This window comes from Cyprinodon variegatus, unplaced genomic scaffold, assembly GCF_000732505.1.
Source record: "Cyprinodon variegatus isolate N-32 unplaced genomic scaffold, C_variegatus-1.0 Scaffold345, whole genome shotgun sequence".
Classification (NCBI taxonomy): Eukaryota; Metazoa; Chordata; class Actinopteri; order Cyprinodontiformes; family Cyprinodontidae; genus Cyprinodon; species Cyprinodon variegatus.
This window is the reverse complement of record NW_015150798.1, coordinates 114406-127795: the sequence shown is the minus strand read 5'-3', so window position 1 is coordinate 127795 and position 13390 is coordinate 114406. Positions and strand designations below refer to the sequence as shown.

Below are 13390 nucleotides of genomic sequence, written 5' to 3'. Positions count from 1 at the left end.
TATCATGAAATCTTCCCTGTTTTTTTTGAGAAAACAACAAGAATTGGTCTGATTTTTTTCTGTTCTTCCTTCAGAGCTGCCACATTGGTGAGGAGGACGAAGGGGGAGAACAGGAGGGGGAGGAGCCAGCCTTTGAGGTGCGGCAGACAGAGATGGTATGGGGGGACCAGGGGAGGGGAGACAGGGGAGTCAGCGGAGAAGCAGCTCCCCACTCACCGAGTGGCCACACCGTGACATCACACTGAGCACACCCCCCCCACCCAACTCTTACCACAGCATATCGCCCTTTTTCTCCTTCGTTCACTCACACCACTCGTCTACTTCCTGCAGTGGTGGACTGACCTGTGCATGCCTTTGCTGGACCACCAGCAGGATTGATGTTGTGGATTCAAAATGTTCCTGGATTGCATGACTTGAGTGCAGAGAGATGGTGCAGCTAAAGACAACCGCAGACAAGCCCACAGCGAAACAAAGCTCTACGTTTTTGCTAGTAGTTTGACTTTAAAAATCACAGTTTCTAAGTCGGTCAGCATACTATAATAATACTGTATTAAAAGCCATGTTGTCATTTTTAAAACTCTTCCATGTCCTTCACAATGAAAAGCGTAACTCAGGCATTAGTATATTATACAAAGGCCTCCAAAGATACAAAAGTGGTGATTTCAAAGCCTCCAGGCCTGATTTAACATTATAATAAACAGAACAAACTTTATATATATATATATAAAAAAAAAAGCTGTCATCTGTGGACACGCTGTATAAAGTTTATATATTCCATGCACCCTTTTACCTCCTTTGGCTCATTCTTCTTCTTTGACTATTTGAGATCAATCAATCAATCAATCAATCAATCAATCAATCAATCAATCAATCAATCAATCAATCAATCAATCAATCAATCAATCAATCAATCAAAAGTACGAAAGGCAATTCATCCACAAAGATGAAGTCTAGAAATGTTATCTGAGAGCAGTAGACATAAGAATTAACACAAAAGTCACCTTTGGAGTTAAAATATCTTTGTTAAGCTAAGTCTGTCCGTATCAGTGACAAAGCTGTAATTAAAACTCTAAAATTCATGCAGACATTGGGATCCTGCAGGGATCCATTACAAGAATAACCTAACTTCTGCGTAATGTTGTAAATCTCAAAACCGTATTCTTTGGAAACCCTCTGTTTAGTTACTGAAGCTACGTAAATCAGCTTTCAGCAGTTATTAGCAGAAGTGGGTAGAGTACCTTCAAATTGTGCTAAGTAAGAGTAGAACCACTTCAGGAATATGTTTCTCAAGTGAAAGTAAAAAGTAGTCTTTTAAGAAATTACTCAAATAAGAGTAAAAAAATATTTAATAAAACGGCGGCTCAAGTACTGAGTACTGGCTGAACATCACATCCTATTTAATGTGTAGAAATTACTCATCAGAAGCACTTCATGTGCAAGATCGGGTATTTCCAGTTCTCAAAAATGCAAATAAAGGATATGATTACAAAATAAAAACTCCCTGTAGAGGAAAAACTTTTCCAAATTTATATTTTTCAATATCAGTTAAAGGGTTAAGAACTTCACCGAACAATGTCAGTACTGTATGATATGCTGATCCTTGAATATCTCAACTTATTCACTGTGAATAGAGTAGCCAGAACATGTACTCAAGTATAAATAGCAGTACTTCAAATGTTATTCAGGTAAAAGTCAGAGGTATTGGAAGATTTTTCCTATAAGTGCTTTTTTCCTTCTAAATATTACTGAAATAAATGTAACTGAGTAATCAGTTGCTACCCACCTGATTATTAGTATGATGTTTGACCCTAAACAAGTCAAATTAAACTAAAGCAATACATATGGATAGGAAGAATAATACTGATAAAATTAGAGCTTTTTTTCCTTTATTGAGTGAATTATAGGGAGTGTTTTTTTTCCTGAGAAAACAATCTTTGACCTTCAGTTTCTACAAGGGTTGTCAAAAAATTGCTTAAAAAATGCTTATTACCTTTTAGCAAGCTGGAAAACCCAATTTGGATTTTTAAATAATTCTTAATTTCAAAATTTATAAGTTGAACTATGATGATATTTTCCCTTTTATCATACAGTGTTTTGTGTCTGATATTAGACTTGGAAACTGTGATCTTATACTGATTAATGCTTTTCCTGAAGGGCAGCATTATATACCTTTGAACTGAAAAAAAAACTACACGTAATAACAGTTTGTGTTGCAGGGCGTGTGTCTTTAAAGGTTGTTTTTTTTTTCTGCAAATATTAACAATGGTTTAATGAGTCCCTTCTTCTAGCCTTTATTCTTAAAGTTTTGTGATGGCTCAGAAATTATCAGAAATTGGCTCTTCATCGAAACATCATCACCCTGGACTAAAATCACATCGTTTTTAAAATCCTCTTGAGTGTACAGTAAATAGCATCTAAGGAAACTTGACATCACAAGATAGTCGCTGATAGATCAAAAGATGCTAAAAGACTTTTAGGGGCAGCAGTTCAAAGGCAAGATGTGTTTGCACAACCAGTCAAAGAGAAGCAATGCATTTAATGACAGTGCATTGTAAAAAAAAAGAAAAAAAAAATCTAGACACATGCCTCTCTTTCTGAACCTGATACACACTCTGACATGTAATGCTGTCCTTCATAACTTACCTGAATAGCTTAAAACATATCAGGTAAAAATGAACAAGTCACTTTTTTAAATGACTGAAATGTGTTTGAGTTGACTTTTTGCATTTGTGGGAAGTCACGACCTAACTTTAACCATCCTTTCCCGACTAATACCTCTTCTTCTTTTTTGTTTATTTGGCTGTTTTCACCCCATATTTTCCTAAAACTTCAACTTTGAGTTCTAACAGCTGGAAAAAACTAACATACTTGTTTTTAGTGTAAACTGGACTGTGCTAACAAGCCTCCCTCTCTGTGCACACCAAGGACTACAGTAAAAGCCTGCACAGTCCGAGCCCAGACACGCTCATGCAGGCTTACACGTCTCCACTGACTCGGACACATCCACACATGCATACATCCACTTTCATCTTTGCCTCTTCAGCCGCTCACAATAAAAGACAAATAAGGAAACAGAAGCTCTGTAACCAGAATAAAGTCCACACACTGGTTTCATTCATGTCAGACTTCAGAGGGAGGGAGTGGGGTGGTGGAGGGAGGGAGGGAGGGGTAGAGGTAGTTCTGTGTGCTTTGGGAGGGGTTTTATGCATGGTATGCCGTGGGTGAGGCTGGTTAACCTCTTTTGTCAACAGGATGGTTCTTGGACCAGTGAAGAATAGTACACTTTAGCACACAACTCTGTGGTAATACTTTGCTGGGTTCTATGTCTTTTTAACATTTTAAATTAGATTTAAAATGTTAAATATCATATTATAAGGCAACACATCCTACAGCATTCTATAAGTAATCTAAAGTTTCTCATCATTTGCCATGGATGTTCATATAGGCTTATAATGTGTTTTCATATTGCAGTTAAAGAACATTTAGATAGTGAAAAAAGCCCTAAACTGTTCTGTTGGAAGCAGAGGTTGCATGGTGTGTTTGTTAGGCAGTTATCTTTGCTTTCCAGAAAGACTGTGTGATGTGTGTGTTATGCTCTTGGACAAAGTGTTTGCTGCCATTGAGTGTTTGCACCACTGGTGGATGTAATGTGTTGGAATAACTGCCTCCATCACTAATACACATCGTGAGAGAGGAGAAGTGTGTGTCCTTATACATGCAGATAAAACTCAGATCTATCTAAGCTAGTTTTAAAGCCAGTTACATTAATTTGTTAAATTAAAAAATATATTATGATAGGAGGCAAAGTTTTCAGCTTCTTTATGAAAATATGTTTATAAATATTATAATATGTAGTTTGAATGTAAATAGTTCTTTATCCTGTAAAAGTTTAATAAAAGTTTAATAAGAAAACAAAAAAAAACATCCATCAGATTCTGAAACAAAACTATTTAATAAAGGAATCTCATAATACATCCTTCCATAATTTGTTTCTCTTGACAATGAAATAATAAAAAAAAAATGCTGAAAGCTAAAATTTTACATTAAATTATATGACTAATTCCCTTCAACATTTGCAAGAATAATTTCCCTCGTGCAGGATTGTAAAAATGTTAGATCCAAAGATTACAATTACAATATTTAACACAAGAGCTCTGTTTGCAGCTCTGAATAATACTAGAATATGATCTAAAATGACTGGTTGATCTTGCATTGCTGATGATGGTTAAAATCTAAGCTACACATATCAAGATGTAAATAAGTTCACATATTAGATCACATTATACATACCATTAGGTTTATAGAATGAGAAGCTGCAAATGGAACCTGGAACCTTCCAGATGTCAGAAGTCCAAAGATTTTATTTTTCCATAGCAATTTATATAAATAGCTATTTTATATGACATCTATTTTAGAAGTGGCTGGGGAGAGGGAAGTCTGGGCCTCCCTTCTTAAGCTGCTGCCCCCGCGACCCGACCCCGGATAAGCGGAGGAAGATGGATGGATGGATGGATCTATTTTATCTTGAAGTTGCAAAAGACAAATAAATAAACTGCTTTATAGGGACAATATTCACATAAGTAAAGAGTAAGTGATTTATTAAAAATTATTACTAAAAAAGATCCATCAACACATACTTTTAGATAAAGTTTCGGCTGGAAGGCCTCCTGTTCAAAAAGAGTCATAAAACAGATCAGAGGATGAGGATGTGTGAGTGTGTGTGAATGTGGGGGGCAGTGCAATTCGTCTTGGCGGGGTTACATCTCTTTTCTTGCTGTCTTCGCTTCACAGGATAAAGAGATGGAGAAACAGAGGCTTCTGTACCAGCAGTCCCGTCTGCACAACCGTGGAGCTGCGGAGATGGTGCTGCAAATGATCAGCGCCTGTAAAGGTAGCTCACACACAGCCGGCGGATCATTTACTAACATTTTTGACTGAATAAAATTTTCAGCTACCGATTCTTCAGAAAACATGGTTGCCTCTGCTCATTACCCACCTCAGCCTGCTGTGAACACTTCATCATTGTATGCAGTCTACCACTTCAGGGCTGTTATTTTTAATAATTTCCACTTTGTTTTTCATGTCACCAGAAGGTGACTTTAAAATTTAGTACCACACACGTTTCAGAATTACACATCTTAAGTAGCTGGCATCCTATTACGGTATCAAACTAATATTAACCAATACATTAAGAGTGACCCATTGTTTCAGAAACCTTTATAGGAGGATGCCTTTATACATCTGTGTCCAAGGAAGGGATTGAAATGGCTAATTTAAATGTTAATTTAAATGTTTTGCTGCTATAGTGGGAACCCTCCAAAGGTTCTAATTAGATTAGAGAAATACATTTCTAACTGTTGTAATTTTTTTTATTATTTATTTATTTTTGTACAGTGCTCTCTAAGCATTATTCCAAATCAGCAGCTATTTAGTAGTTTTTAATGATAATAACCAAGAAAAGTAATATTTTCTCAGATTAACTCAATGCATTTGTGCTCATTCCAGGTGAACCTGGTGTCATGGTTTCTTCTACACTCAAACTGGGAATCTCCATCCTCAATGGAGGCAACAGTGATGTTCAGCAGGTAAATGCAGCTTTGAAATTTAATCCAAAAAATAAAGATTTTATATATTTTGTGCTTGAACTTCCAATAAGGTTTTTTTAGAGCTCTGATTTCTGTTTTCTCATGCAGGTTCTTATACAGCTATATAGTATAAAGCTCAGTTTCTTAAGTTACGAGTGTAAAATCTGACAGAATGAAAGCAAAGAGACTATACAAGACAAGATGTTAAATACACTACCAAGTCGTATATATCTTCTGGCTTTGGAATGTAGAATTGCACTTGGTTTTCTATGAAAAATGTAAGTCTCAAGTACTGTTTGGTTGGGTCCAGCTCATTGGGCCTGCAAAAAGAAAAAGAACTCAGCATTTATTGCCAAAGCAAAACTTTTTTTTTCTAAAAAAGTGGTAAGTTGCACTGCACTGCATGCATCTACAACAATACCAATTCAAAACCGGATCTAAGGCCTAGTTCTGTTACCTTGCATATAGATTAAAGAGAGTCTCCTGGCTGGATAGTGTTTAACACAGGTTGGTGATTTAGTAGACAGACCCAGGAAGGGGTGAGGTGGTCAGAGACCCACATGACGCTGTCAGCATTGGCTCGAGGAAAGCTTTTCTCATTTCCGTCTTCAGATTTCTTAAAACACAGATATAAAATGATCGGTAATATACCAACAGCTTTTGAGTTAAACAGTTTAAATAAACTTCCCGTCTTATCTTTTGTTAAATCTACCTGTTTACTTAGACTTACAGTCATTTATATTTTGTTGGTGCGTTTGTACATCAGAGTATCATCAAAAACTTAATTATTTCCATAATTTAACTCAAGAAGTACAATGACTACAATAACTGATTAATTCACTCACAGTGATGCATTTCTTCCTTGCATAAATGTTTCCTTCTCTCTGTGACGATGTGCAGAAAATGCTGGACTATCTGAAGGACAAAAAGGATGTTGGCTTCTTCCTCAGTGTTCAGGCTCTGATGCAGACCTGCAGGTCTGTATGCATATTGTGGTTGATGAGTTCAAGGCTTTAAAATTAATTTGTTTTAATAGGGGAAGGTTTGAGTGAAAGTCTTTTTTTTTTTTTTTTTGTCACTGACCTGATTGTTGAATTTGCCATTGACAGCGTTTTGGACTTGAATGCATTTGAGAGACAGAACAAAGCGGAGGGACTTGGGATGGTTTCAGAGGAAGGCACGAGTGAGTATCCCCTGCAGCTTCTTTAATGTAGCACAGAAATTCATAACAAACAGAGAAACTGTCTCTGTTATCATTTCACTGTCATATATTGGGTTGCAATCGGATCAAAGGTGAATTTGTATGTGTCTGAGTGTGCATGTTTGTGGATGACTGGTTCCAGAAATGAATTGATGGAGCTCTAGAGCTGCCGCCAGATTTAATAAGTCAGAGGGTTTAACTGTTTATATATGAAGCCTTTTTTGGACTCACTTCGTCTCTTTTTGTTTTTCTCTTTTCTTCATTTTGTTCATTTTGAAACTCTTACCTATCATGCCCGTGTCCTTTCTACACACCAATTTGCTGCGCTCAGATAAGAAGCTAGAAAGCGGTAAATCAAAGTTTGCTATCGTTTATTTTTCCTTCTTTCTTCTTCTTCTGTCCTCCCTGTCCTCACTCTGGCTCCTAATCACCTGACCAGTCTAATTGCTGTGGAATTAATATGCATTTCATTTCACATTCAAGGACTTCATGGGATTAATCCTTGCAGTCACATTGATACCTCTGCAGCAGTGGTATCTCCCTCAGTGATTGCAAAGTTTAAATCTCACCCTTGAGTGTTTCATCTCAGATCTACTGTAACTCCAGTAATCTCAGCCTGGGGAGGGAAAGACAGTAACTCCGGTCTTCCTCTCCTGTTTTGAAACTGAAATGAATTGCAGTAGCAGTAGGAATCAATCCAAACATCAGCCCTAATAGCCAGACCAATGCAAGGAATCATTTATTTTATACAATCAAGCATTTCAAACACTTGGACGAAACAAAAATACAAAAAAAAAAAACCCTCCAAAACTACGATTGTGGGAAATTAACAAAAAAGAAATATGATAGATGAAAGATGTTCTTTAGTATGGGTTAGATTGCTTTTTATCTAGGAAGGGATTTTTATTTTATTTTATTCTTTCATAGTGTAAAGTGTAGGAATTACATTGCATGTTAATCAACTGGAAAATGAGACCACCATGATCTTCAGTCCCACAGAGGTCACTGTATGGATGACCTTAGCTGATTAACCCCTAATAAAACTGCTTAGATTCTTATTTGAATAAGGGCTTCGAGTTGATTTGGTAAGAAAAAGCCGGATATAAGTCTGGTCATTATCTCTGGGTCCTGGGGCAACTACTGTAGGCAGAGCACTAAAATCCTTCTCTCCCTCATTAAATTTATTTGTGTAATAACGGAGTATTGTGAAGCCCTTAGTTGAATAAGTTTGTATCACTCTTTTAAACATGTTAAAATACCCTTTTAATAGCATCAGGGTTCATTCTTTAACATGTTAAGGGAAAAAAAAAAAACAAGGATGAAAATATTCAGATTTGTCTCTACAGGTGGACAATTGATCAAATCCAAAAGTCGGGTCCAGGATGAATTACATCAGGCTCCAATTAAATAAAAAAACAGTTGTAGCACAGAATTAAACCTATGTCCAGCAAGAAAAGTTTTAGTACTGCTCCGTCTTCTTTTCATTTGGTTCCGGCAATCAATGCACAATTCATAGTTATCTAATATCTCAGCTTTTACACCAGCAGTCTGGGAATACAGAGTGAATAGTATCAAGGTTCTCGAACGGAATAAATAACCTGCAGAAATAAGAGTCAAAACAGGAAGAAGAGACTTTATGTTGGCGAATCACCTGTTTCCCTTAAACATTAAACATTTTGATTACCTCTCCTTTTTTTGCCATAGAATGTACTGGGGATAAACACATGAACTACTTCTGACTAATTTACTTTCCCTCAGTGATTGTTCTGTTTTATGTTTTGTGGCAGATAAATTGGGGCCTTTCTGTGAAAAGACACCAATATATGTTGGCATGCTTTCTCTTTAAATCACACCAAATCAAACATTTAAATCTGCAAAATTCGATGTTTTTCATTACACAACTTTGGGAGCAAATTGTGCATTTAACAATCTTACAGCAATCCTCCATGTGTTTGGATTTTACAGTAGATCTGTTCTGCATGATGGTGTGCTGTTCTGTTGTACCTCTCATTGTTTTTGTCACAGACGCTGCGTTTCTGTGTGTTTTTCTATGTTTTTATGTGTTTAAGTGTTTGCCCTGTTCTTGTTTGATGTAACGTTACTGGTGTTTGTTCTAGTCCCTGTTTGACGTTCTGTATATATGTTTTAAAAATGGGGAAAACTCTGTGGAAACCTGCAGCTGACAGATTCGCTGGACTCATAGGTTTTAGAGGTACCCCTTTGTGAAAACTGCACAACCCTAACATCTACTGGTATCCATGGTAGAAAATGTGTTAAAAAACAACCCCGGAATTAGGTTTCAACATAAGCTCACACTCTTTATTTTAAAATGTTAACATTTGATCTATGTACATTTATTCAGAAAGAAAAAAAAATAATTAATGGTATTTTTTAACAGTTCAAGTTCACATTTTTTTCATCCGGACAGGACTTTTCCAACATTTCAGAATGCTGGAGGACTGGAATCTAAATACTGCAATGTATGAAAGCTTGTCTTTTCATCCATTCCTGAGCCCAGTTGTTCAATAGTTTTTGTACCAAAAGTCCCATTCAAGTAACATTTTCAGTTGTTTTTATGGCAAAAAAACCCCCAAACAAACAAAAAAAAACAGATTTCTATTTAAAATATAGCAAAATTTACTTCATAAAATCTGTGATGCCATGCTCTCTAATTAGTTCTCTAGTTCTTTAAAAGTGAAAAGAAGTGCTGTTTAATATATTTGCCTTGGCTTTTTACCAAACCCACCTGGAGTTTGTCCCCCAAATGCTCAGTCTTATTCTCATCTGACCAAGGCAGATAAGTACAGTATGTCCAGAGGATGTCAGCAATGACAGGTAAGCTACCAGGAGCATTTATTGTTATGTGATGGTAGGACTATACATTTTATATATATAACTGTTCCTCCTAAGAAGTAGTTGGCATAAAGAAACGGTCTACTTGATGTTACTGAATTTCTTTTTCTCCTATACCATCCTCCTTCCGGTATGTGGTAGTTGTTTATGATAATAATAATAACTTTATATATAAACTGCTTTTAATCTGCTGTGCAGGTTTAAAAACTTTTAAATAATTCTCTGACTTAGAAAATGTCAAATTAAGAAGAGCAGATGTGGTTCTCATACCATTTGCTGACCTACTGTGGAACAATGACCTCACATCGGTTTAAATAGCCTGATCTGTTCTCTTTTCTATTTTGTTGAGTTTCATATCAGGTAATATTTAATGCTCCATAAAAACAAATGTCACTATTACTTGTTAAATGTTTGGTGAAATTTTGATTAATTATAAAGTAAAACTTATAATTGATCAAATTTGTTCGGGGGGCATTCATTTTATTTTTTAGTATCTTAGTTCCTTCAATCTTCATGCAAAAGTTCTTACCTGTGTGCAGCAGTTCTCAGTCTTCATGACCTACCTGTCGGCTCTGCAGCACGACATTTCTTGCAAATACCATTGGATCTAACTCACATCCTTCTGGACCTCTGGGTGCAGTCTGCAAAGCCCGCTGAATCAAACTCCTACAGATCCATCCTAACTCCCCTTCATCTCTCAACAAATCAGAAAGTTCAACTGACTTCCTGCAGTTCTCCGCTTCCAGATTCTTTTTGCTTTTGCAAATATAACATAAAAATTTTGTGGATGTCCGTGTGATTCTAAAGATGGGTCAAAAAAACAAAAACAAAAAAAAAACTACAAACCAACATGACAGTTAGCAGTAATATTTAACTTGCCTCTTCTTAATCTACTTTAGACGAGAAAGTGATGGCGGATGATGAATTCACGTGCGACCTCTTCCGCTTCTTGCAGCTCCTATGTGAAGGCCACAATAATGGTAAGAAGATGACTGAGAGTAGCGTGATAAAATGTTGTGTTATTTAGCATTAACATTAAAATCATAGCAAAATTCCACACAATATTCAATGTGAAACTATAATCAGGTTTTAAAATCTTGTGGATGTTAATACTAACCATGTAGCTCCATTTTTGGTCCTGTTGTCTTTTCTTAGATTTTCAGAACTACCTGAGAACTCAGACCGGCAGCACCACAACCATCAACGTCATAATCTGCACTGTGGACTACCTACTTCGACTACAGGTCACTCTAACACACTTGAATGCCTTTATCTTTGTCTTGATTATATGTTGTCATCACAGTGTGATTTTGTGCAGTATTGATGTCACAAATGGCTGTTTGGAATGCAGTTGTTCGATAATAGTTTCCAAACCATTAAACAAGTTCAAATTTTGCATATTATTTACATATTGGCTCTTTGGAGGGAGTCTCACATCAATAGCTGACAAGATTTTAAAGATGCTTAAGGTAAGAGAGCAAGCTGAGAGCACAGAAAAGAAAAACATGATATGGGAAATTTGGATTCATCTCTGCAGCAGATGTCATTGCAATATTTACCAATAGTATTGCCATCATATCATTTTCTAGTATCATACAGACATATTGAGTATGCTCAGAAGGCACAGCTATGAGGCAGTTTCTACTGGCAAGTGCCATAAAAATCAGCTTGGATTATTATTAAAGTTAAGGTTTTCTATTGCAGATGTTATATATGATATAACTTTACTGCAGATTTCAATAGTTTATTTTGATTCATATACAAAGATCTAAAGTAAAAGTACAAAGTAATTAAGCTATGTTCAGCAGAGACAGAAGTGGCCCAACATTAGTATAAGATAATTGGACAGTGCTGAAGTTTTGCTTTGATTAATGTTTTTTTTTTTTTTTTTGAAAGGTAAAGTGGGGTTGCTTGGCAAGTTCAGCTTTATTTAGTTTATTTATATAACACCAATTCACAACTCATCATCTCAAGGCGCTTTGCCAAGTCAGTTCAATCAAATTATATAGAAAGATTTGCTAAATGTTTTCTATTTAACAAAAAACACTTTAATTACAGGTAACCCATGAATTTGCAGAATTCACCCCTTCTGGATGAGCATGTTGCAGCAGTGGACATTCCCTTACATTGTGGCATTGACCCTGCAGCAATCCTTCATACTGAGCATGCAAGCTGCGCAAGTGCAGAGGGAAAAAAACATTTTAATATGAAGTAACCCCCAGCATAACCAGGTTCAGTGCAGATGGTTTTCTGCTGCATCCAACTGTTAGAGAAGACAGAGGCAAACACACAAAAATAATATAGAAACACTAGTCCTTAATACTTTCTAGTTAAGAGAAGGCAATGGTACGCTATTAAAGGGATCAAAGAAAGCACATACAGTTAGTTCCAGTAGAAGCTGGGCAAATGGCTATGTCTACGAGAGACAGGACTAAACAGTAACAAAAGCACAAACTATGTAATCTATAACACTGATTCGTTGCCCAAGGAGGATGTCACAGGTAAAAAGCACAAGACCGGATGTATCTACCATTAATCCTATAATGCCAAATGTATCGTATTTGATACATACGGTTTCTGAAATGTTTTGCATCTGATACCTTTTGTATAATTTAATGGTAAAAACTTTGCTCAAAATCCTATTGTACACAATCAGATATACCTGATAACAGCCAGTAGAAGACTACACAAAAAATAATCTTGACTTATCGCATAGTAATAAAATATTAATATCAAAAATGTATTTCTGTTTTTTTTCTTTTTACATATTTTGTTAAAAGGGAAAATAAGGAATTCAAACCAAAAAAAGTAATTTTCTATTTTGTTTTTTTCTTGGATCGGGCTTTAAAGGGTTAAGGGTTAAAGTAAAGAGAAAATAAAGCTAAAGGTTCAATTAAAATATTGCACAAATTAGACCATAGAAGTAGATTGTAGCAGAGAAAAGAAAACTGGTTAAGTTCTCCAGCACAATAACCCTTTAGTAGCAAAACTATAAAGATAGCTGATAACCTGATCCACTCTAACTATAAGCTTTATGAAATAAATCAAATATGCCCAGGCTTAAAAATAGACAGGGTGTCTGCCATACTGACTAAATCTAGATATATGTTTCCATAGAGAAGGAGCCTGAAGAGAAGTCTCTCATTCTACTTTTAGAAATTCTTGGAAACACTGGTAAACCTGCAGCAAAGGGCTTTGCTTTAAATGTAAAGAGCAATCAGATATTTGATGTATGATGTAACTTGAATATTTGGGGCTTTATAGTAAAAAAAAAAAAAAAAAAAAACATGTTTTAAATTATATTCTAGATCTAACAGAGAACCAATGAACAGAAGCTAAAATAGAAGAAATATGATATCTCTTTTTAATTTGGTGCAGTGTTTTGGATAAGCAGAACGCTTTTAACTGCATTTAAGTTCACTGGAGGGGAACAATTACGGTACCAAAAAAGTTTAACTTTATAATATACCTGTCATCACCTCTGCTTACAGGAGTCCATCAGTGACTTTTATTGGTACTACTCAGGGAAAGACATCATTGATGAGCCAGGTAAAAGGAATTTCTCCAAAGCCATGACTGTGGCCAAACAAGTCTTCAACAGCTTGACTGAGTACATCCAGGTAAAGAGGTTATGTAGAAAATGTGAACAAATCATAAAACAGAAATAACTGACTTTGACATTTCTGTGCAAAGAAACTTAAATATAATTGACATAGGCTCTTTGAATGTTATACGTGTTTCGGTGAAACCA

At 35.9% G+C, this 13390-nt stretch overlaps 1 protein-coding gene across 9 annotated transcripts in view; it reads left to right on the top strand.

Annotated features, from left to right (window-relative positions):
- Positions 1-13390, top strand: part of LOC107091628 (ryanodine receptor 1-like) — a 101501-nt gene that overhangs the window by 80164 nt on the left and 7947 nt on the right. For 3 of the 9 annotated variants that reach the window (XM_015385659.1, XM_015385660.1, XM_015385664.1), the window contains 9 exons: positions 75-155; positions 4792-4891; positions 5506-5585; positions 6486-6562; positions 6695-6768; positions 7118-7135; positions 10539-10619; positions 10795-10883; positions 13131-13259. In XM_015385659.1, coding sequence (XP_015241145.1) covers positions 75-155; positions 4792-4891; positions 5506-5585; positions 6486-6562; positions 6695-6768; positions 7118-7135; positions 10539-10619; positions 10795-10883; positions 13131-13259 — 729 coding nt within the window. The remainder of the gene's footprint in view (positions 1-74; positions 156-4791; positions 4892-5505; positions 5586-6485; positions 6563-6694; positions 6769-7117; positions 7136-10538; positions 10620-10794; positions 10884-13130; positions 13260-13390) is intronic. The other 6 variants (XM_015385663.1, XM_015385662.1, XM_015385661.1 and 3 more) reach the window with 3 other exon arrangements.